Here is a 23,480-nt window from a genome sequence, read left to right on the forward strand (position 1 = left end):
TTCAAACCTTCAAATTAAACGTTACAATCTGCACTTGAATTCTGTTGTAGAGGTTTCATTTCAAATCCAATGTGGTGGCATGCAGAGCCCAACTCGCGAAAATTGTGTCACTGTCCAAATATTTCTGGACCTAACTGTAGACCAACCTTCAGGTGTGCACTGAACGATCAGTGACAAATCGGTCTGTGCACAAACATGGCCATTGTACTCAGCGATACAAGTCATGTTTAGGCTGGTTTCAGACGTCCGTGTTTTAGGTACGTGTGACATCCGTTTTTAACATGGATGTCACACGTACTCATGTTACCCTATTGTGCCCTCTCACATGGCCGTGTTTTCACACGGACTGTGTGGCCCCGCTATTTCTCACGGAGACGTGCCCGTTTTTTCTCCAGCAGCACAGATATCACATGGACCGCACACTGATGTGATCCGTGTGACATCAGTGTGACACGTACCGGAGAAAACACGGGTTTTTAACTAAAAAGATTTTCTATATTTACCTGTATCCAGCGATTCTGTCTCTGGCTCTGCTGCGTCCCACTCCTGACCCCCCTCATTATTTTCATTGATTATTCACAGCGTTGAGCAGCTGAGAGCAGGGGCATCGCGGTGACAGCAAAAGAGACAGCACCTCCAAGGACAGCACCGCCGAGGACAGCATCGCTGGGGACATCGCTAGTGACAGGTGATTATCCTGCCAGCAGTGTGTGTTCAGGGACGTCCAAGAGGTCATCGGATTTCCCAATGAACTCTGATGACCTCCTGATGACACCCCTGCGACAACTGCGTTACAGCGAGTGTCATGATGGTGACTTCCAGGGGTTCATGAGAGTTCATTGGGAACCCTGATGAGTCCCTGGATGTCACTGCACAAACTGCTGTATACTCACCTGTCACCGGCGATGTCCCCGGTGATGTCCCCAGCGATGCTGTCCTCAGCTGTGCTGTACCCATCCTGTCCCCGCGATGTTCTGGCTTCCAGATCCTCAGGCAGTGAATAATCAATGAAAATAATGAGCGAGGATCAGGAGCGGGACACAGCAGAGCCGGAGACAGCATTGCTGGATACAGGTAAATATAGAACATCTTTTCATTACAGAGACACGTGTTTTACCCGGTACGTGACATACGTATGCAAACACTGATGTCACACGTATGACCATAACCATGCGTGTGACTGGTACCTGATTAAACACGGACGTCTGAAACCAGCCTTACACAGAACAATGTGCTGCCGAAAATGATATTTTTGCAGCATAAAAGATCACTACACTTGCAAAAATGGAGTTTTGCTCATTTGTCGGGTGATTGGCAGCCTGTTTAGACTGCAGTTATCATAAATCGAGTGTTCCCCCAATTGCTCGATCTTGATAATTCCTCAGATAAAATGTTTTATACGTCATATGAAAAACCCACAGATTGCACATAGTGGGGAGAAAAAAACAACCCTGAAATAATAATCACTTGACTTAGGAACGTCTGACTGACGGCCCTAACTTGCCGTTCTGACCCAAACCAGTTATCCACCTTTCACCACTTTTCCACTAAAATAAGACACAGACTGCGTGACATTGGATGTAAAGGCCACAGCAGCCTCGTTTATTAACACCAAAATAATCAATAACATTTTATTCATAAATATAGTAAATAACTCCATAAGCATAACCACCAGCAAAGGAGGGGGGGTAAGTGAAGAGTCCCTTTGTCCATGATTGCAACACCAGCTCCACCATGTGCCCTCAGCCGCACCACACCGACTCGAGGACACCCAGCCGAGTGTTGCTCCACCATGTGCCCTCAGCCGCACCACACCGGCTCGAGGACACCCAGCACATTAACATGCCCTGCTGTGACCCAGCACAGCAGGGTCCCACGTTAACATGTCCCGCTGTGACCGAGCACAGCAGGGACCCACCAACCATACCATTGCACACCAGGGGTAACCCGCTCCTGCACTGGGTTCCCCCCCGCTCTTTGTGCAATCCACCGACTTCAAATACCCCCCTCCTTTCCGCCACAGCGAGCACGTATGACACCTTGTACGTGCGAGCCCCACCACCAAAACCCGACCCGACCCGACTCCTCGGGTCGAGCAACTAATACTGCGGGACCAATGTCAATCAAGCAAAATGACCCCCCAATAGACTTTACGATGTCAACCTGCACCAAACCACCAATACAACAAGGTCAGCCGACCCAAGACCTGCAACTAGCCGAACACCTCGTCCGATCCTATGTACCGCCTGCGCGACCAGTCCCCAACGAGCCACCAGAGCCGCCGCCCCCATCTCCCCGGAATAGGGGCAAGCTTGGCCTCGTTGAGACAGCTACCCTGCAGGCGCCGCTGAAATTTACACATCCACTGATAATCAAACAAAGCCAACCATTATTGGTGTACCAGTACAACAAGGGCAGCCGTCCCAAGACCAGCAACTAGCCAACCACGCTGTCCGATCCTATGCACCGCCTGCGCGACCAGTCCCCAACGAGCCACCAGAGCCGCCGCCCCCATCTCTACGGAATAGGGGGGCAAGCTTGGCCTCGTTGAGACAGCTACACTGCAGGCGCCGCTGAAATTTACACATCCACTGATAATGAAACAAAGCCAACCATTATTGGTGTACCAGTACAACAAGGGCAGCCGCCCCAAGACCAGAAACTAGCCAACCCCGCTGTCCGATCCTATGCACCGCCTGCGCGACCAGTCCCCAACGAGCCACCTGAGCCGCCGCCCCCATCTCCCAGGAATAAGGGGGCAAGCTCGGCCTCGTTGAGACAGCTACACTGCAGGCGCCTCCAAATTACATATCAGCTGGTAATTAAGCAAAGCCAACCTTTATAGTTGGAAACAAAACAACCTCCCCTGTTTCCCCAACCTCTGGTAGATCCTAAGACATACCAAATAATGAACCGCTAGACAGTCATGCCCCTGCGAACAACAACACGAGCACGCCACCCAGGCAGGAAGAAATGGCCCAGGGCAATCAAGCCCGATGTCACGGATCAAGCACCCCGGATGCCCCCCCAGCGACCACGTCTCCTCCACCCACGTGCGGTACCAAAACGCTGCTGTTCCCGTAAACTGTGTATTATCCCACCGATCCTGGAATTACCACCCAGTCCAATAGCGAAAACCATTCCACCCCAAAGACACAACAACACGGGACCAAAGACAGTCAAGCCGACCACCGGCCTGAAGAAAAGACCTTAACTATATCCCCACTGTGTAACCATACTCCCACCACCAGATGATTTCCCTAATTAAGTCAGCATACACCCTTCTGACCACCGCATAATGCTCAAAGCCCCGCAAAAGGGGGGGGGCACATAAGCACAGTTAATCATTGGTATCTCCGTGTGCTTTGAACCTGGCAGCACAACCCTACCGTTGCCACCCTCTCACCAAAAGCCAACTGCACACCACACCCCATCCCCGCTAAACTGCAGACTCAATACAACTCACAAAAACGAGAGAACAGAAACTCCCACTCGACCCGTAATCCAGAGAAACTCAAACACCATATTTCTCCGAAATTGCAGACACCATAAGCCAGGGCCAACCGTCAACGTTGCACCCACGAGTGTCTGGTGCCTCCCCGCCATTCAGCCCTAAAGCGCCGCAAAACAACCCCCCAAACGGGGCACCGCCCCAGACAATTACCACGTCCTTAAACCATAAGAGCCAGTGCATACCGCACTGGCTACCCCAGCCATCCAACCCAACATTGCGGGAGGTAATGGCATAGTTGCAACCTATTCACACACTACTTCAAATACCTCACCCGCAGCTGCGCCGCACCACTGTGCACCCGTGATACCTGCCGGTCCCGACCAATACGTAAGACCAAAGGAACCGCCCGGCAATGTACTGCCGGGAGGGGCTGCACCACCGCGTGGCAGCCCGCGAAACCCACAACAGGCCCCACAGTCTGTCCACATAATCAACAAATGGAGCAACACCCGCCAGCAGCACTACCTGGCTGGAAACTACCGCAAGTCGCCAATAGGAGGCCCCCCCGACACCAATAAGCCACACACTAAATCACCCAATGCCAATGTCACTTATTCCTTGCACCGACACATTACCCGAGCCCCCTACCCGGGGGGCACCAGGAAGAAACACACCAAGACGAACCATATACCCATAAGGCAAAGCCAAGTCAGCTGTACCCAGAAGAAACACCCCAAACCCATCGTAAACGAGAACCACCTACTCTTATTATAAACTCCTGTGGAGCTACTATCAACCGCCATAACGAATGCCGCCCAATACGGACTGCCAACGTTAAGCCGGCAACCCTACTAAGAACCGCATACCAATCCGCGTGTATAAAACTTGTTAAAACTGCCCCCGTGCAGACACTGCCGGCAGACTCCCGTAATCTCCCCATGAACCCCCAAGCGGCACGTGAACCCACGAATTCAAGAAGCCAAACTGGACCACAAAACAGTAGCATGATATACACGGGAACCTGATAATGGCCCGTAACTGTACCTCAAACATAGGGCCCCACCTATACGAACCACACACATCGATTTATCCCACACATTCTAACTCTGCAAATACACTCTGGGCATGAAGAAACAGCTTAGCAAGCCCAGGTTGTCCCAGAAACAGAAAATAAGCACTCAACCATCCCGAATATTGGAATAATACCCAACTATGGGAACGAACCCGAACCATAGACCCCAATAACCGGCATTGCGCAACCATAAAACATCCAGCTCCACACAATACATGTACGAAAGATATCGGAAACAAACACTGAAAAACGATTACAGGCAAAGGCAACAAAATCGTGACTTTTTTTTTTTTTTTTTATCGCCTCTTACTCCTGTCAATAGACGGCTAGCCTGGGCGCCGCATACAGGTGACTGGTCCACTTCAAGACCCCCAGAAAGGTGTCGTCCACCGCCGCAAGGAAGGCCAGATATCCAACTGCTGTCCCCATCATCTCGACCTTAACATCTGGCCGCAACAAAACATGCCGCGCCCCAGTGGACCAGCAAAATACCCCCAGTACTCACACAACACCAGTTGGAGAACCGGGCTAGCCCAATGCCCATAAAACTTAAAGCACCCCTCTTAAAACACAACCACCTTCCCCTTCACCTCTCAAATAGCACACACCCCATGCAACGCTCCAAAGTAAGACGCCGAATGCAAATGCGCCCCCGCACGCCGGGCCACCATGTCAGTGGACTACCATCAAACTCTTATCACATATTATGAACCGAGATAATCCTCTAGCTAAAAGACCCCCATGACCATTACAGAAACCATGGAATTGCCGTGACCATGGCTATCCACAACCCATTTGTAAGTATTCGTATCCCTGCCTCAATCACCGCCCCACCGCCGACTTCCACCTGAATCAGTCACAAACCACCTGGAAATCGCCCAATCATACAAAACACCCAGAGAATGCAAGCGCCATTACGCCATCCAGAATAAAGAAAGTCGTCACCTATAAATAGACACCCTAGCATAGCAAGGCACCCGGGACCACGTAGCCACCACTCACACACAAAATTCAACGCCGTACTCAGGGTCCCCAACCTCCTGCCGAAACTCGCTGACAAACCAACTACCGCCCTAATGCACCCAAAATCATACCTAACGACACCCTCACCACCCACCATAATTCAAGCATTAATACAAGGTTTTAAGTGAGCCGTAACTTACTAGGCTGACTCCATGGGATCCCACGGAACAGCCGTCACATGTCCTCCGCGTCGAGCACCGCCATCTTCTCCACGGGTAAACGCAGGTTGCAGCCCTCCAGGGCCGCAACGCAACCGGCCGGACTGGCCGGCCAGCCGGGGACGCTTGTCAAGTAGTCACCGGCTCGGAGCCACAACTTAGGAGGGGGTGGTGCGCTCCAGCCGCACATCCGCCAGCTGGCATATGCAGACGATCGAGACGTGCCGCCACTGCCTGCTGGACCCCGTTCAGGCTGTTCCACCTAGATCCCTGGCAGTAGTAGACGACCGAGATGCCAGGGGCATGTGACTGCGCCGCCAGACCCCGCACCGCGCCATGGGTCACGTGGCCGCGCCGCCCAGGTATCACGCTGACCCCCGCACCGTACTGATCTGAGGCTGTCAGGGCCAGTGATGTCACTTACCACTGCCCGCACCGCTGCTGGACGGTTGTCTGGGTCTGCGAAATCCTCCCCGCATCCTGCTCTGCAGCCGCCGCCGATCGCTGCAGGATTCATCGCCGACACTTCCGGGTCAGCTGACACCAGCGCCGAAGCACGTGACCGCATCGCCAGACCACGTGACCGCATCGGGTCACGTGGCCGCGACGCGCGCGTCACCAGTGCGCGCAGCAACCCGGAAGTGGAGGAGAGGCCGGTCACGTCACACCGCCCCGCTGCCGACATCTGATGCAGGTCACTGCGACGTCTTCCACTGGGACCGCAAGTGACCGCGCCGCCGGCCCACGTAACCGCGCCGCCCGCCCACGTGTCACCGCCGACCCACGTGACACTGCCGACCCACGTGACACCGCCGACCCACGTGACCGCGGCGGGTCAGGCGAGCGCGGCGGGTCAGGCGAGCGCAGCGGGTCAGGCGAGCTCGGCGAGCAAGTGAGCGCGGCGGGCCACGCAGCCGCGACGCGCGCATCACACTGCGCCCCGCGAACCGGAAGTGGAGGGAGGCCGGCCATGTCACTCACCGCCCCGTTGCCTTGATGCTCGTGGCCCGACTTCCGGCCCAGGCCCCGCTTTGTCCCGTTTCTTTAATCTGCCGCCGCTGCCGTAGGTCTTCCGCTGGGGCTCCTTCTCCGCCGTCGGGTCCTCGGCGGCGTCTCCGGGCTGAGGCGCTAAGGAAACCGCGGTCTTCACTGCCGCTTCGGAGGCAGGGGGGTCCCCATCTGCAGAGCCGCCGACTTCACCGGGCCATCGCTGCAGCTGCTCCTCCTCCTCTTCATCTGTACCCCGAAGCCCTCAATTTTCAGGATCCAAGCGAATCAGCAACAATTCAAGACGTCTTCCAGGTAGTGAATGACCTCCCACCTCCTAATCTAGCCCTGTATATACTCCCCTACACTAGCAACCCCCTGACCAATTACATGGCCCCACAGCCCTATAACTCCACCTCCCACTTTTCCCGCACAAAATACCCTGTACCTTAACCCCTTGCTAACCCTCAGGCCTAGCATCCCTCCTCAGTCATGTTGCCCTCCCTTGAGCCCTTTCAGGGCAGGCGTCCGGGCTTTTCTATATTTTCTGTCTAGTGTCTTGTTTACTACAGGGTAAATTCCCAAGTTGCTTTTTTTCAATTATATTACATTATGAAAGCATATAAATAGTGGGAAATTCTTATCATCATGCAATTTGCCCATCTTGTTAAATCTTGCCAGTTCGTAGAACATTCATTTAAGATATGGATGCGAGATGAAATATAGAATATTTTGTCTTGAATATTTTGATTGCCATTTTTAGAATCAGCGACGTTGACCAGGTACTGCAATTATAACATTATACAGGAATTACTTCCATCTCATAAAAACATACACACAAACATTTTAAAACAGGTAATTTAACATCAAGCTACTTAGATAAATTTAAAATGTGTCTCCAAAGTGGTATAGTTGAAAACATCATGCCATAATGATACTATAAAAAAAAAAAATACCCCGTTTTATCAAAATCCCTTGTTTTATCATTTCAACTCTTCTGGCTCTGTATACATTTGTGGGTTTTATTTTTTGTAATTTGCTTCCTGTTGCTTTTTTGTTGTATCTAAGCATACAGGTCAGTGTTTCTCAACTCCAGTCCTCAAGACCCACCAACAGATCATGTTTTCAGGTTTTCCTCAATGTTAGACAGGGAATAATTCCATCACCTGTGCAACATTAAGGAAATCCTGAAAACCTGATGGAGGAAAACCTGAAAACATGATCTGTTGGTGGGTCTTGAGGACTGGAGTTGAGAAACACTGATACATATAATAAAGGGGTTGTCCAGGTTTGTCAAGGATGTTTGCAGTCACTCTATGTGAGTGTAAACTTGTGAATCATCAGAGTATGCACAGTGCGCACTGTCAGGGTCATCTCATTTCAAATGTATTGAGTAAGGGCTGGTTCACACTAAGCGACAGCGACAACGAGGTCGCTGTTACGTCACCATTTTCTGTGACGTAACAGCTACCTTGTAAGTCGCTGTTATGATCGCTGCTTAGCTGTCTGGTGTGTATAAGGGATACAGTGTACAACTGATGAGTATAAGGGATCTTACATTAGTGATACCATTCCAGTGGTAAAATACAAAACAAAACACTAGAGTGATGCTTTATGGGAACCTTGCAGAACTGCAGCACCTTCACTGATCATATCCCCAATAATATTAAAATAAAGAACATGGACACCTTTGGGGTCTTTTTTTAAATTACTGTTACTTCAATGTATGTGTTATGTTTAGAGATGAGCGAACCGGTCGCGGTTCGGCTCGAGGTTGGTTCGCCGAACGGACCTCCCGTTCGAGTTCGGTTCGTCGAACGTTCGACGAACCGAACTCGAACTGCATAGAAAACAATGGCAGGCAATCACAAACACAGAAAAACACCTAGAAAACACCCTCAAAGGTGTCCAAAAGGTCACAAACAACTCACAACACATGGGAAAGTGACAAGGACATATACTCATGCGAAAACAAAAGAGCTGGACAAGGAAAAAGAGGAGGACACACAGATATATGAGTATATGCAAGGAAACATCGATTCCATTATTGTGCAACTTGAGCCCTGCTCATTCTTGGCTTCCAATCTTGATAAATTGCCTGAGCTCGCCACGTACGTCTTGGGGATCTTGTCGTGTCCTGCAGCCAGCGTTCTCTCGGAACCTGTCTTCAGTGCTGCTGTGGGTCTGCTGGCAGATATGCACACGTGTCTGTCCACTGACAATGTGGACATGGCTCTCAGAGGACTTTTCTTCCCCTGGGTCAGCCAGGGGACGGGAAAGGCACGCGTATTTTTGAGAGTGCTTCATGCAAAGCATCTTTTTCTTTTTCAAAAGGGGGCTCAACCGATGCCAGTCAAGTGGGGTGTGTGTGGCCCAGTGAGTGGCAACGAGGGAGACTGTGGTTGGAGTCCCCTCGCTGTGTTTCTAAAAGAACCAAGATGAACAAGTCATGGCTCTCAGAGGACTTTTCTTCCCCGGGGTCAGCCAGGGGACGGGAAAGGCACGCGTATTTTTGAGAGTGCTTCATGCAAAGCATCTTTTTCTTTTTCAAAAGGGGGCTCAACCGATGCCAGTCAAGTGGGGTGTGTGTGGCCCAGTGAGTGGCAACGAGGGAGACTGTGGTTGGAGTCCCCTCGCTGTGTTTCTAAAAGAACCAAGATGAACAAGTCATGGCTCTCAGAGGACTTTTCTTCCCCGGGGTCAGCCAGGGGACGGGAAAGGCACGCGTATTTTTGAGAGTGCTTCATGCAAAGCATCTTTTTCTTTTTCAAAAGGGGGCTCAACCGATGCCAGTCAAGTGGGGTGTGTGTGGCCCAGTGAGTGGCAACGAGGGAGACTGTGGTTGGAGTCCCCTCGCTGTGTTTCTAAAAGAACCAAGATGAACAAGTCATGGCTCTCAGAGGACTTTTCTTCCCCGGGGTCAGCCAGGGGACGGGAAAGGCACGCGTATTTTTGAGAGTGCTTCATGCAAAGCATCTTTTTCTTTTTCAAAAGGGGGCTCAACCGATGCCAGTCAAGTGGGGTGTGTGTGGCCCAGTGAGTGGCAACGAGGGAGACTGTGGTTGGAGTCCCCTCGCTGTGTTTCTAAAAGAACCAAGATGAACAAGTCATGGCTCTCAGAGGACTTTTCTTCCCCGGGGTCAGCCAGGGGACGGGAAAGGCACGCGTATTTTTGAGAGTGCTTCATGCAAAGCATCTTTTTCTTTTTCAAAAGGGGGCTCAACCGATGCCAGTCAAGTGGGGTGTGTGTGGCCCAGTGAGTGGCAACGAGGGAGACTGTGGTTGGAGTCCCCTCGCTGTGTTTCTAAAAGAACCAAGATGAACAAGTCATGGCTCTCAGAGGACTTTTCTTCCCCGGGGTCAGCCAGGGGACGGGAAAGGCACGCGTATTTTTGAGAGTGCTTCATGCAAAGCATCTTTTTCTTTTTCAAAAGGGGGCTCAACCGATGCCAGTCAAGTGGGGTGTGTGTGGCCCAGTGAGTGGCAACGAGGGAGACTGTGGTTGGAGTCCCCTCGCTGTGTTATACATGCTTTTAGAAGGGCATGACATGGCTTGGAGGTTGACTTTCATAAAATGCAAACTGTTGGCTACCAAAATGCTGCCTTTCCAACAACTGTGGTTATAGGCAATGAGGAACATACTGATGAAGATGAGACGCAGATACCCGATTGGGATGACAACTTAAATATTCGGTCAGGGCAAGAAGAAACTCGGTCTGAGGGGGAGGGGAGTGCAAACACAACAATTGATGATGAAGTTCTAGATCCCACCTACTGTCAACCCACAGTCAGACACTCGAGGAGGTCAATAGAGGCGGTGGAGGAGGATGCAACCGACGTCGAAGTAACCTGGCGCCTTCCTGGACACAGTCGGAGCACTGGTAGCACGTCTACAACTGCATCCTCAGCCACCACTCTGCCTCTGAGCATTATTCGGGGTGGATCAACAGGTCGCATGGCCTCTAAGCCTTGCCTAGCCTGGTCCTTTTTTGACATAAAAAAAGATCGGCCAAATTATGTGATCTGTAACATTTGCCATGGTTATCTTAGTAGAGGTCAAAACCTCAGCAGTTTGACAACTTCTTCCATGAATCGTCACATGAATAAATATCATATGGCCTGGTGGGAAGCTCACCGTGCTGCAATGCGGCCTAGTGGAGCCAACCATCCACCGCCTGCCCCTTCCAGGGCATCCGCGCACTCGTCATCTTCTAGGACTGTGGGGACAGCTGTCACACCTGTATTTCCACCCACAACTTCCACCACTGTAACCGCAACAGGCAGTTTGCTTGGTAGGTCGTCAGTTGGTTTGGAAGGGGAAACAAGTGAGTGTGTACAGCTCTCTCAGACATCGATAGCACCAACTTTGGATGAAGGCAACATCATGTCTCCGCCTGCACTTTCCTCCCAAAGCTGCATTTTTCCAGGGACACCCTACTCAACACCGTCTACACACAGCAGCCAGATCTCTGTCCCTCAGATGTGGTCAAATAAAAGGCCACTTCCTTCGACCCATGACAAAGCGAAGAGGTTGACTCTATCCCTCTGTAAGCTGTTGGCTACAGAAATGCTGCCTTTCCGCCTAGTGGACACACAGGATTTTAGAGACCTTATATCTGTCGCTGTGCCCCAGTACCAGATGCCTAGTCGCCACTACTTCTCTAAGAAAGGTGTGCCCGCGCTACACCAGCATGTCGCACACAATATCACCGCTTCCTTGAGAAACTCTGTGTGTGAACGGGTGAATTTCACCACCGATACTTGGACCAGTAAGCATGGACAGGGACGTTACATGTCGCTGACTGGGCACTGGGTAACTATGGTGATAGATGGTGAAGGGTCTGCTGCACAAGTCTTGCCGTCCCCACGACTTGTGTGTCAATCCTCTGTCTGTCCAAGTTCCGCCACTGCTTCTGCATCCTCCACCTCATCTGGGTCCTCCACCTCCGCCCCAAGCCTGCCTGGTCAGGCCACCAGCGTTCTCACTGCGCAGAAGGAATGACGCACCCCTCATTACTATGCTGGCAGCAGAGCGCAACGGCATCAGGCGGTCTTTAGCTTGACATGTCTTGGGAATAAGAGTCACACAGCTGAGGAGTTGTGGTCAGCTCTGCGGTCCGAGTTTAATAAATGGTTGTCTCCACTCAACCTGCAGCCTGGTAAGGCCGTGTGCGACAATGCTGCAAACCTGGGTGCGGCCCTTCGCCTGGGCAAGGTGACACACGTGCCTTGTATGGCTCACGTGTTGAACCTTGTTGTCCAGCAATTTTTAACACACTATCCCGGCCTAGATGGCCTTCTGACCAGGGCACGGAAACTGTCTGCAGTGCTCACTTCCGCCGTTCAACCGCCGCAGCTGAGCGACTTGCATCGCTCCAGAAGTCTTTCGGCCTGCCGGTTCATCGCCTGAAATGCGATGTGGCGACACGCTGGAATTCAACTCTCCACATGTTACAGCGACTGTGGCAGCACCGCAGAGCCCTGGTGCAATACGTCATGACGTATAGCCTGGGCCAACGAGATGCAGAGGTGGGGCAGATCACCCTGATGGAGTGATCTCAGATCAAGGACCTATGCACCCTTCTGCACAGTTTCGACATGGCGACGAATATGTTTAGCGCTGACAATGCCATTATCAGCATGACGATTACAGTCATTTACATGCTGGAGCACACGCTAAACACTATTCGGAGTCAGGGGGTGGGACAACAGGAAGGGGGGGAACTACAGGAGGATTCATATGCGCAAGACACAACAACATCACCAAGGTCCAGACGTTCATCATCACCAACGCGGCAGGCATGGGACCATGGGGGACAGGGATCAACAAGGGCGCATGGTAGCAGGCGAGATGTTGAGGAAGGTGCAGGAGGACATGAAGATATGGAGGACGAACTGTCCATGGACATGGAAGACTCAGCAGATGAGGGGGACCTTGGTCAAATTTAAGTTGAAAGAGGTTGGGGGGAGATGACAGAGGAAGAAAGAACGGTTAGCACCTCTATGCCACAAACACAGCGTGGACTTGGTCCGCATGGCTGCGCAAGACACATGAGTGCCTTCTTGTTGCACTACCTCCAACATGACCCTCGTATTGTCAAAATTAGAAGTGATGATGACTACTGGCTTGCCACACTATTAGATCCCTGGGACAAGTCCAAATTTTGTGACATAATTCCACCCATAGAAAGGGACGCACGTATGCAGGAGTATCAGCAGAAGCTGTTACTCGATCTTAGCTCGGCTTTTCCACCAAACAACCGTGCAGGTGAAGGGAGTGATTCTCCCAGTTGTAACTTGACAAACATGGGACGGCCTCGTCATCTTCAACAGTCTACCCGTACCAGTAGGACCGTATCTGGTGCTGGTAACAGCAATTTTATGGAATCTTTTCATAATTTTTTTACACCCTCCTTTGCAAGGCCACCAGAGACATCAAGTGTGTCACATAGTCAACGGATGGAGAGGATGATACAGGAGTATCTCCAAATGAACATCGATGCAATGACTTTGCAAATGGAGCCTTGCTCCTTTTGTGCTTCAAATCTAGAAAAATGTCAAGAGCTCTCCAGTTACGCCTTGAAGATTTTGTCGTGTCCAGCTGCCAGCGTTGTCTCTGAACGTGTCTTCAGTGCTGCTGGGTGTGTGCTGACAGATAAGCGCACGCGTCTGTCCAGTGACAATGTGGACAGACTGACGTTCATCAAAATGAACAAGTCATGGATCCAGAAGGAATTTACTACCCCTGTGTCATCCTGGGGAGAGTAAATGCTTGTGGATTTGGAATGTGCTTGATGCAAATCAAAACATCCTGTTTGCAACTAGGGCACAAGTCCTGCCACTAATGGGGTGTCTGTGTGCCCAATTTGGGGAAAAAAGGTAGACTCCGCTTGGAGTAACCCTTGCTTGCTGTGTTTTTTAAAAATGATACAAGATGAACAGATCTGAAGGCAAGATGAAGGCAACATCATGTCTCCGCCTGCACTTTTCTCACAAACCTGCATTTTTCCAGGGACACCCTACTCAACACAGTCTACAGACAGCAGCCAGATCTCTGTCCCTCAGATGTGGTCAAATAAAAGGCCACTTACTGCGACCCATGACAACGCTAAGTGGTTGACTCTATCCCTCTGTAAGCTGTTGGCTACCGAAATGCTGCCTTTACGCGTAGTGGACACACAGGATTTTACAGACCTTATGTCTGTCGCTGTGCCCCAGTACCAGATGCCCAATCACCACTGCTTCTCCAAGAAAAGCATGCCCGCGCTACACCAGCATGTCGCACACAACATCACCACTTCCTTGAGAAAATCTGTGTGCGACAGGGTGCATTTCAACACAGATACTTGGACCAGTAAGCATAGACAGGGTCATTACATGTCACTGACTGGGCACTGGCAAACTATGGTGAGAGATGGAGAAGGGTCTGCTGTACAAGTCTTGCCGTCCCCACGAGTTGTTTCAATCCTTGTTCTGTATGTAGAAGTTAATACACTGCTTCTGCCTCTTCAACCTCGTGTGGGTCCTCTACCTTGGCGCAAACCCTGTGTGGTCAGGCCACCCTTCCTTGCAACTGCGCACAAGGACTACCACACACCTCCTTACTATGCTGGCAGCAGAGCTCAATGCCATCAGGCGGTCAAAGTTTTACTTTGAAATGTATGGGAAATGTGAGTCACACCGCTATTACAGAGAATAGTAGTCAGGCAGGGTCAAAACATTAATTGAGGAACAGGAACAGAATGGGACGGCCAGGAAAGAATCAGAAAACAAGCAGAGGTGAAATGCGTATCGGCCAACAAGGTACATAAACAGCAAGCAGGAAAAGTAGTCAGGTAACAAGCACACAAAATCATAAAACTGAACTGGGGGTAAAATTAACCAGAGGTTCATAGCTATGTCTGGCAGTGGTCTGCAGACAGGATGGGCATAAAAAAGGGTGTGGTGTCTTCCCATTGGTTGTAGCTGAATGATGGTATTTCATCTGTGAGATACCCACCAGCTACATTCAGCCAGAGATTCTGCATCTGTCAAGGTAATGCAGCCCAGTGGGTGAGCATAACCTGCGTCCACCTGCGCCGCTGGCATCGACTACTCTCCCATCATCAGCACTATTCATGAAAGGAACACGTTGTCACCTGGCGCCCGGAGTACAAATTGACGGAGCGGACTCCGTTGGTGACTTAACAGCCGTGTGCGGCAATGATGCAAACCTGGCTGCGGGCCATCCTCAGGGCAATGTGACACACGTGCCTTTTAGGGCTCACGTGTTGAACCGAATTCGCCAGCAATTTTTAAAACACCATCACGGCCTACATGGCCTTGTGCAGTGGGCACGCTCGCTATGTGCTCACTTCCATCGTGCGCACACAGCAGCTCAACAACTTTCATCACTCCGGAAGTCTTAGGGTCTGGCAGTTAAACGCCGTAAATGCGATGTTTCGACACGCAGGAATTTGAATCTGCACATGTTGCAGCGTGTGTGGCAGCACCGCAGAGCCCTGCTGAAATACGGTAAGACATATAGCCTGGGATAACTTGATCCAGAGGTGGTGCAGATCACGCTGCTGGAGTGGTGTCAGATCAAGGACCTATGCACCCTGCTACACAGTTTTGAAATGTCGACGAAGATGTTTAGCACTGGCAATGTCATTCTCAGCGTGACAATTCTGGTCATCTACATGATGGAGCACACTGTAATTATTATTCGGAGTCAGGTGTTGGGACAAGAGGAAGGGGAGGAAGTACAGGAGGAGTCATATGCGGAAGGGATAACAAGATCTACGAGGTCCAGATGGTCAGCGGCACCTATGCGGCAGTCATGGTGAGGGAGAGGGATTAACAAGGGCGCATAGTATCAGCAAAAAGTGTTGATGAAAGTGCAGGAGCCCATGAAGAAATGGAGGACGAACTGGCGATGGGCATGGAAGACTCAGCAGATGAGTGAGAGCTTGCTCACATTTCGGTTGTGCGAGGTTGGGGGGAGAGGGCAGAGGAAGGATGCACGATTCTCACCTCTCTGCCACCAACACACCAAGGACCTGGTCCTCCTGGATGCACAAGACACATGAGCGCCTTCTTGCTGCACTACCTACATGACCCTCGGATTGTATGAATTTGAACTAATCCTGAATACTGGGTTGCCACACTGTTAGATCCCCGGTACAAGACAAAATTTGGCGAACTAATTCCTGCCATAGAAATAGACGCACGTATACAGGAGTATCTGCAGAATGTGGTACGCAATCTTAGATCTACTTGTCCACTAAACACCAGTGCTGCACAGAGTGAATCTCAACGCTTTGTCATGGATAGGAGGAAATGGTCTTTTACTTGTCCACATCGGAGGGACCGAGGGATGGCTGCTGTGCTGAGATGGCGTTGAGTACGGTGTCCCTGCACAGTTGCACTTTTGGTCATATCCCAAAATGAGTTGAAAAAGGACAGATGCTGTTGGAAAGGGGAACAGGTGTGTTGGAAAGGGGAAAAAAGTTTTGGTCCGTGGATTTGGTGGTTAAGCAACTGTAACATTTGCTGAAGAAACAACATCTGTTACAGTGGGACTGGCAGATTTGGATAAAGTGGTATATAATCTGTGACCGATATATAACGAAAATTAATAAGAAAAGAAAGAGAAAGGTATATATCCCCATCAGCAGTCAGTGTCCACCGTGCTCCCAGTTGGAAAAGGAGAGGTTGGCAACTTGAAGGTTTGGTGGAGGATACAGAGCTGTGTGGCTATGAAACTAATAGTAGCCTGAACCGAGTTAGACGCCATTCGGATCTGGAGACTGTGAGCCCTGTTAGCGTCACAGGGTCCACATGCCCACCCAGCCCAGGAACTCCCTGTTAACAACACAGGGGCCATTGAGTACGCTGACCGTGTGCGTAGGGGCCACACCTGTGGACAGCAGGCGCATCAGCAGCAGCAGGCCTGTTAATGCCACTGGGCTGCACAAGCAGGACTGTTAGGACAGGAGCTGGTCTTAACCGTTCTGCGTTACCAACTGTGGTGGTGGCCTGCATCCACCACCCGATCCCTGCCTACCTCTGGCCTAAAGCCGCAATGGGTTCAACACATGGAGGTGTGCTCTTTCGGAGCATAATAGAAGACTGCGCACCTCCTGGTTGGCTCCAGCCCCTTTTATAACCTGGGTCCGCCCCAAACCAGGGTGAACCACAATGCACCTCCTGGAGACAAAAGTAGAGTGACACGTCATGAGTGGCATAACTAGCGTCCTATTTGGAAACGCAACTTCAATGATGACCTCATGGCTGCCATGACCCAAACACCTCACCAGTCATCGTCTGAGCATCAATAATGCGGTGACAAGTCATAGGTGTGGGCCTCTGCAAGACATTTGGGAGGACACCTGATGCCCTGTGGTCTATATGGGACCCCCACATCAGGGCCAGGGCCAAAGAGTTCATTACCGGACCTAGTCTCTGATGCAGGAAGTGCCTGAGCATGCTCAGTATCATGAAATACAGTCTCTGAAAAAAGACTATCAGCTTTAGCATGGTGTCTATGCCCAAAACAGGACTTATACCCGGCACGGAATGCAAGCACCTGTGCAAAGAGGCTTTTCACACTTAGTGTGGGAGCATGCGCTGTATCCCGAAATGAAAACTTAGCGTCAGGAATGGCACAGTCAGGCTGAGCATACTCACTAGGCGAAACACTGTAATTATGCTGCAGCTGGGGTACATCGGCACACGCATGCGCACTAGCTGCCTCTCCACACTTAGACGTGGAGGGGAAATTTGTCTTGGAGATGCTGTCTATGAACAGAAGGAAAAGCTAAAGGAAGCCTGACTTTCTATCCCTCCGAATTATGAAATGCAGCAATGAATTCCATGAGTTTGCTATAACATTAGCGTAGCAAAATGTGCATGAGGGTGTTATGTAGAGGTGCTAGAAATAGCTTGTCACCAGTGGCGCACTAATGGAATACAACAGCCAGTTCTATGATGCCACAAAATGGCAGTATTTTGTGCTATCATTATAGCTTATTAAAAACAGAGCACGAGGTTGTCATGCAGAGGTGCTGCACATAGATTTGCAGTAGTGTGAATAGACAAAAGTACAATAGCCACGTTTAGGATACAACTAGGTACAGTGAGTGTTTGCTAGTATAATGGCTGAGTTTAAAAAAGTTTGAGTGTGCAATGCAGGCAGACGTGCTGCAAATAACGTTCCAATACTGTGAATTGACAAAAGTACAATAGCCACGTTTAGGATACAACTAGGTACAGTGAGTGTTTGCTAGTATAATGGCTGAGTTTAAAAAAGTTTGAGTGTGCAATGCAGGCAGATGTGCTGCAAATAACGTTCCAATACTGTGAATTGACAAAAGTACAATAGCCACGTTTAGGATACAACTAGGTACAGTGAGTGTTTGCTAGTATAATGGCTGAGTTTAAAAAAGTTTGAGTGTGCAATGCAGGCAGACGTGCTGCAAATAACGTTCCAATACTGTGAATTGACAAAAGTACAATAGCCACGTTTAGGATACAACTAGGTACAGTGAGTGTTTGCTAGTATAATGGCTGAGTTTAAAAAAGTTTGAGTGTGCAATGCAGGCAGATGTCCTGCAAATAACGTTCCAATACTGTGAATTGACAAAAGTACAATAGCCACGTTTAGGATACAACTAGGTACAGTGAGTGTTTGCTAGTATAATGGCTGAGTTTAAAAAAGTTTGAGTGTGCAATGCAGGCAGATGTCCTGCAAATAACGTTCCAATACTGTGAATTGACAAAAGTACAATAGCCACGTTTAGGATACAACTAGGTACAGTGAGTGTTTGCTAGTATAATGGCTGAGTTTAAAAAAGTTTGAGTGTGCAATGCAGGCAGATGTCCTGCAAATAACGTTCCAATACTGTGAATTGACAAAAGTACAATAGCCACGTTTAGGATACAACTAGGTACAGTGAGTGTTTGCTAGTATAATGGCTGAGTTTAAAAAAGTTTGAGTGTGAAATGCAGGCAGACGTGCTGCAAATAACGTTCCAATACTGTGAATTGACAAAAGTACAATAGCCACGTTTAGGATACAACTAGGTACAGTGAGTGTTTGCTAGTATAATGGCTGAGTTTAAAAAAGTTTGAGTGTGCAATGCAGGCAGATGTCCTGCAAATAACGTTCCAATACTGTGAATTGACAAAAGTACAATAGCCACGTTTAGGATACAACTAGGTACAGTGAGTGTTTGCTAGTATAATGGCTGAGTTTAAAAAAGTTTGAGTGTGCAATGCAGGCAGATGTCCTGCAAATAACGTTCCAATACTGTGAATTGACAAAAGTACAATAGCCACGTTTAGGATACAACTAGGTACAGTGAGTGTTTGCTAGTATAATGGCTGAGTTTAAAAAAGTTTGAGTGTGCAATGCAGGCAGACGTGCTGCAAATAACGTTCTAATACTGTGAATTGACAAAAGTACAATAGCCACGTTTAGGATACAACTAGGTACAGTGAGTGTTTGCTAGTATAATGGCTGAGTTTAAAAAAGTTTGAGTGTGCAATGCAGGCAGACGTGCTGCAAATAACGTTCCAATACTGTGAATTGACAAAAGTACAATAGCCACGTTTAGGATACAACTAGGTACAGTGAGTGTTTGCTAGTATAATGGCTGAGTTTAAAAAAGTTTGAGTGTGCAATGCAGGCAGATGTCCTGCAAATAACGTTCCAATACTGTGAATTGACAAAAGTACAATAGCCACGTTTAGGATACAACTAGGTACAGTGAGTGTTTGCTAGTATAATGGCTGAGTTTAAAAAAGTTTGAGTGTGCAATGCAGGCAGATGTCCTGCAAATAACGTTCCAATACTGTGAATTGACAAAAGTACAATAGCCACGTTTAGGATACAACTAGGTACAGTGAGTGTTTGCTAGTATAATGGCTGAGTTTAAAAAAGTTTGAGTGTGCAATGCAGGCAGACGTGCTGCAAATAACGTTCCAATACTGTGAATTGACAAAAGTACAATAGCCACGTTTAGGATACAACTAGGTACAGTGAGTGTTTGCTAGTATAATGGCTGAGTTTAAAAAAGTTTGAGTGTGCAATGCAGGCAGATGTCCTGCAAATAACGTTCTAATACTGTGAATTGACAAAAGTACAATAGCCACGTTTAGGATACAACTAGGTACAGTGAGTGTTTGCTAGTATAATGGCTGAGTTTAAAAAAGTTTGAGTGTGCAATGCAGGCAGATGTCCTGCAAATAACGTTCCAATACTGTGAATTGACAAAAGTACAATAGCCACGTTTAGGATACAACTAGGTACAGTGAGTGTTTGCTAGTATAATGGCTGAGTTTAAAAAAGTTTGAGTGTGCAATGTAGGCAGACGTCCTGCAAATAACGTTCCAATACTGTGAATTGACAAAAGTACAATAGCCACGTTTAGGATACAATTAGGTACAGTGAGTGTTTGCTAGTATAATGGCTGAGTTTAAAAAAGTTTGAGTGTGCAATGCAGGCAGACGTGCTGCAAATAACGTTCCAATACTGTGAATTGACAAAAGTACAATAGCCACGTTTAGGATACAACTAGGTACAGTGAGTGTTTGCTAGTATAATGGCTGAGTTTAAAAAAGTTAGAGTGTGCAATGCAGGCAGATGTCCTGCAAATAACGTTCCAATACTGTGAATTGACAAAAGTCCAATAGCCACGTATAGGATGCCACTAGGTACACTGAGTGTTTGCTAGTATAATGGCTTCGTTATAATTAGTTGGAGTGTGCAACGCAGGCAGATGCGCTCTGCAAATGTCTTGGCACTAGTGGGACTATAGCAAAGTCCAATAGCCACGTATAGGATGCCACTAGGTACACTGAGTGTTTGCTAGTAAAATTGCTTAGTTTAAAAAAGTTGTAGTGTGCAATGCAGGCAGACGTGCTCTGCAAATGTCTTTGCACTAGTGGGACTATAGCAAAGTCCAATAGCCACGTATAGGATGCCACTAGGTACACTGAGTGTTTGCTAGTAAAATTGCTTAGTTTAAAAAAGTTGTAGTGTGCAATGCAGGCAGACGTGCTCTGCAAATGTCTTTGCACTAGTGGGACTATAGCAAAGTCCAATAGCCACGTATAGGATGCCACTAGGTACACTGAGTGTTTGCTAGTAAAATTGCTTAGTTTAAAAAAGTTGTAGTGTGCAACGCAGGCAGATGTGCTCTGCTAATGTTTTTGCACTAGTGGGACTATAGCAAAGTCCAATAGCCACGTTTAGGATGCCACTAGGTACACTGAGTGTTTGCTAGTAAAATTGCTTAGTTTAAAAAAGTTGTAGTGTGCAATGCAGGCAGACGTGCTCTGCAAATGTCTTTGCACTAGTGGGACTATAGCAAAGTCCAATAGCCACGTATAGGATGCCACTAGGTACACTGAGTGTTTGCTAGTATAATGGCTTACTTAGAATGAGTTGGAGTGTGCAGAGGACAAGAGGGTACAGTGGCAGGATTGTGGTGCTCTGGGTAGAGGAATGGAAGCCTGCCTTTCTATTCCCTCCTAATGGTGAAATGCAGGGAGGAAATCCCTGACCTGGGCTACACAGACGCTGTTGCTGTTTGCAGGACCTGTCACTTATGGCTCTCTGACCCTGCCGCTTTGAGCCCTTAAAAGGACTGCTAGAATGTGCTCTCCCTAAGCTGTCTAACGCTGTGTATGCAGCGCATACAGCTGTATCGGCTATAGGACTCAGGAGGACGGAGCTGCGACACTGATGTCTGACACCAAAGACGCAGAAGGCAGATAATGGCGTTCGTGAAGAAAATGTCCGGTTTTATAATGCAGGGACATGTGACATGCAGATCCTATCACACATGCCGTTGCTTCTCTGGCTCAAAGTCCACTTAGGTGTGTGTGTGTCTGTGATTGGCTGACATGCTGGCCCGCCCCACAAGACGCGCGCGCTTAGGGAAGGAAGACAAGAAAAAAAAAAAAAAAAATGGCGATCGCCATTATAGAAACAGCAGTGATCTGAAGGCGCTGTTCACGCACACTATACACTGAAATGTGATAATAGTTTGATTCACAGAGTGACTTACACTATTACAGCAGAAACCAAGCTAGGATTTTGCTGTTTTTTGGCTGCTAGAACCGTTCTCGAACGTTTCTAGAACTATCGAGCTTTTGCAAAAAGCTCGAGTTCTAGTTCGATCTAGAACATGCCCCAAAATCACTCGAGCCGCGAACTGGAGAACCACGAACCACGAACCGCGCTCAACTCTAGTTATGTTATACAAAACATTTTTACAATTTTGTTCCATTAAAAAGTTTACAACATTTGGCTTCGACAACCTATATATACATTTCAAACTGCAGAATGATTTAACAGTGGAACCCGAGTAACCCTGATCTGCAGAGTTTGTAACGTTTGGCTCTTTTCTTCTGTTAAATCCAATAAAATGATTGATCACCAGTTGAAAGACAAGTGGATTAAATTCTCTCTCTTCTGTATTGTAGCACAGAGACTGTAGATTACACAACGTTTCTAATTTTTAATCCAATCCAATCGAAAAATTATCCTTAATCAAAAAGAAATACGTTTTTCATGTTAAATACATAAGATTGGTTTTGTGGTCACTTTTTTATGCATTTTAGAGTGATTTGTACATTATTGAACTAGAAATGTTTAATGAAAACAAAAGTGGTGCTACCGAATTTGTCATTTGGGGGTTTTCCGATAACTTAACATTACAACCCATTCTATTTCTGATATTCCTGTTAATCTATGTTCTTACAGTGTGTGGCAACATAGTCATCATATCTATGATCATCAGTGATGTTCACTTACAAAAGCCTATGTACTTTTTTCTCTGTAACATGTCATTTTTAGATTTTTCTTATAGTACGGTCACAGCTCCTTACATGTTGTATGTTTTAATCACTGGACATAAAAATTTGTCTATAAAGAGATGTATGACCCAACTTTATTTCTTTAACTCCTTTGCAAGTGTTGAATATCTTTTACTCACTACAATGGCTTTTGATCGTTACATGGCAATTTGTAAACCATTTCAGTACATGCAAGTCATGAGCCGGAAAGCATGCTTCTGGCTTTCAGTTATGGCCTGGACCTCAGGCTTTACGGCAGCTCTTCCTGTTACCATCCTTACCTCAGCCTTAACTTTCTGTGCATCAAATGTGATCAACCATTTCTTTTGTGATGTCACTCCCTTACTTAAACTGTCATGTGATGACATCACCGCAATAGAAATGACAATGTTCACTGAAGGCGTTGTGTTGCTGTTTAGCTGCTTTCTTCTTACAGTCTTGTCCTATGTCTATATCATCTCAGCCATTCTCAAAATCCAATCTACGGAAGGGAGGCACAAAGCCTTCTCCACCTGTGGATCCCATCTTACAGTTGTTACACTTTTTTACATCTTAGTTGTATGTGTGTATATGAAGCCGACATCCTCCTACTCATTGGATGTAGGAAAAATTGTTTCTGTTCTTTACGTCAATGTTATTCCTATGTTAAATCCATTCATTTACAGCTTGAGGAACAAAGATGTGAAAGATGCATTAATGAAAGTATATAAGGTTCATCTTCACAAAAACATGCTATAAAATTTCTCTACACAGACAGAAAATGTAATGCTCTAAGCACTTCATGTGATATGCGTCCGAGCTCGTTCACCTAATGTCCAGGATCGTCACCTTGACTTTTCATTTTTTTTTTGGACAATTTTAAAAAAAAAAACACAGACAGACAACATTGTTTTAAGGACACATTAGAAAACCATAATAAATCATTATGATCAGAAGTGAA

At 48.1% G+C, this 23,480-nt stretch overlaps 1 protein-coding gene across 1 annotated transcript; it reads left to right on the forward strand.

The window, feature by feature from the left end:
* The first annotated feature begins 22,333 nt into the window (after positions 1–22,333).
* Positions 22,334–23,278, forward strand: LOC142312641 (olfactory receptor 5AR1-like). Its single transcript, XM_075351639.1, has one exon. It carries the CDS (start codon positions 22,334–22,336, stop codon positions 23,276–23,278), a length of 945 nt encoding a protein of 314 aa, XP_075207754.1.
* Positions 23,279–23,480: the final 202 nt, after the last annotated feature.

The sequence above is a fragment of the Anomaloglossus baeobatrachus genome, chromosome 5, assembly GCF_048569485.1.
Source record: "Anomaloglossus baeobatrachus isolate aAnoBae1 chromosome 5, aAnoBae1.hap1, whole genome shotgun sequence".
In the NCBI taxonomy this organism is placed as follows: domain Eukaryota; kingdom Metazoa; phylum Chordata; class Amphibia; order Anura; family Aromobatidae; genus Anomaloglossus; species Anomaloglossus baeobatrachus.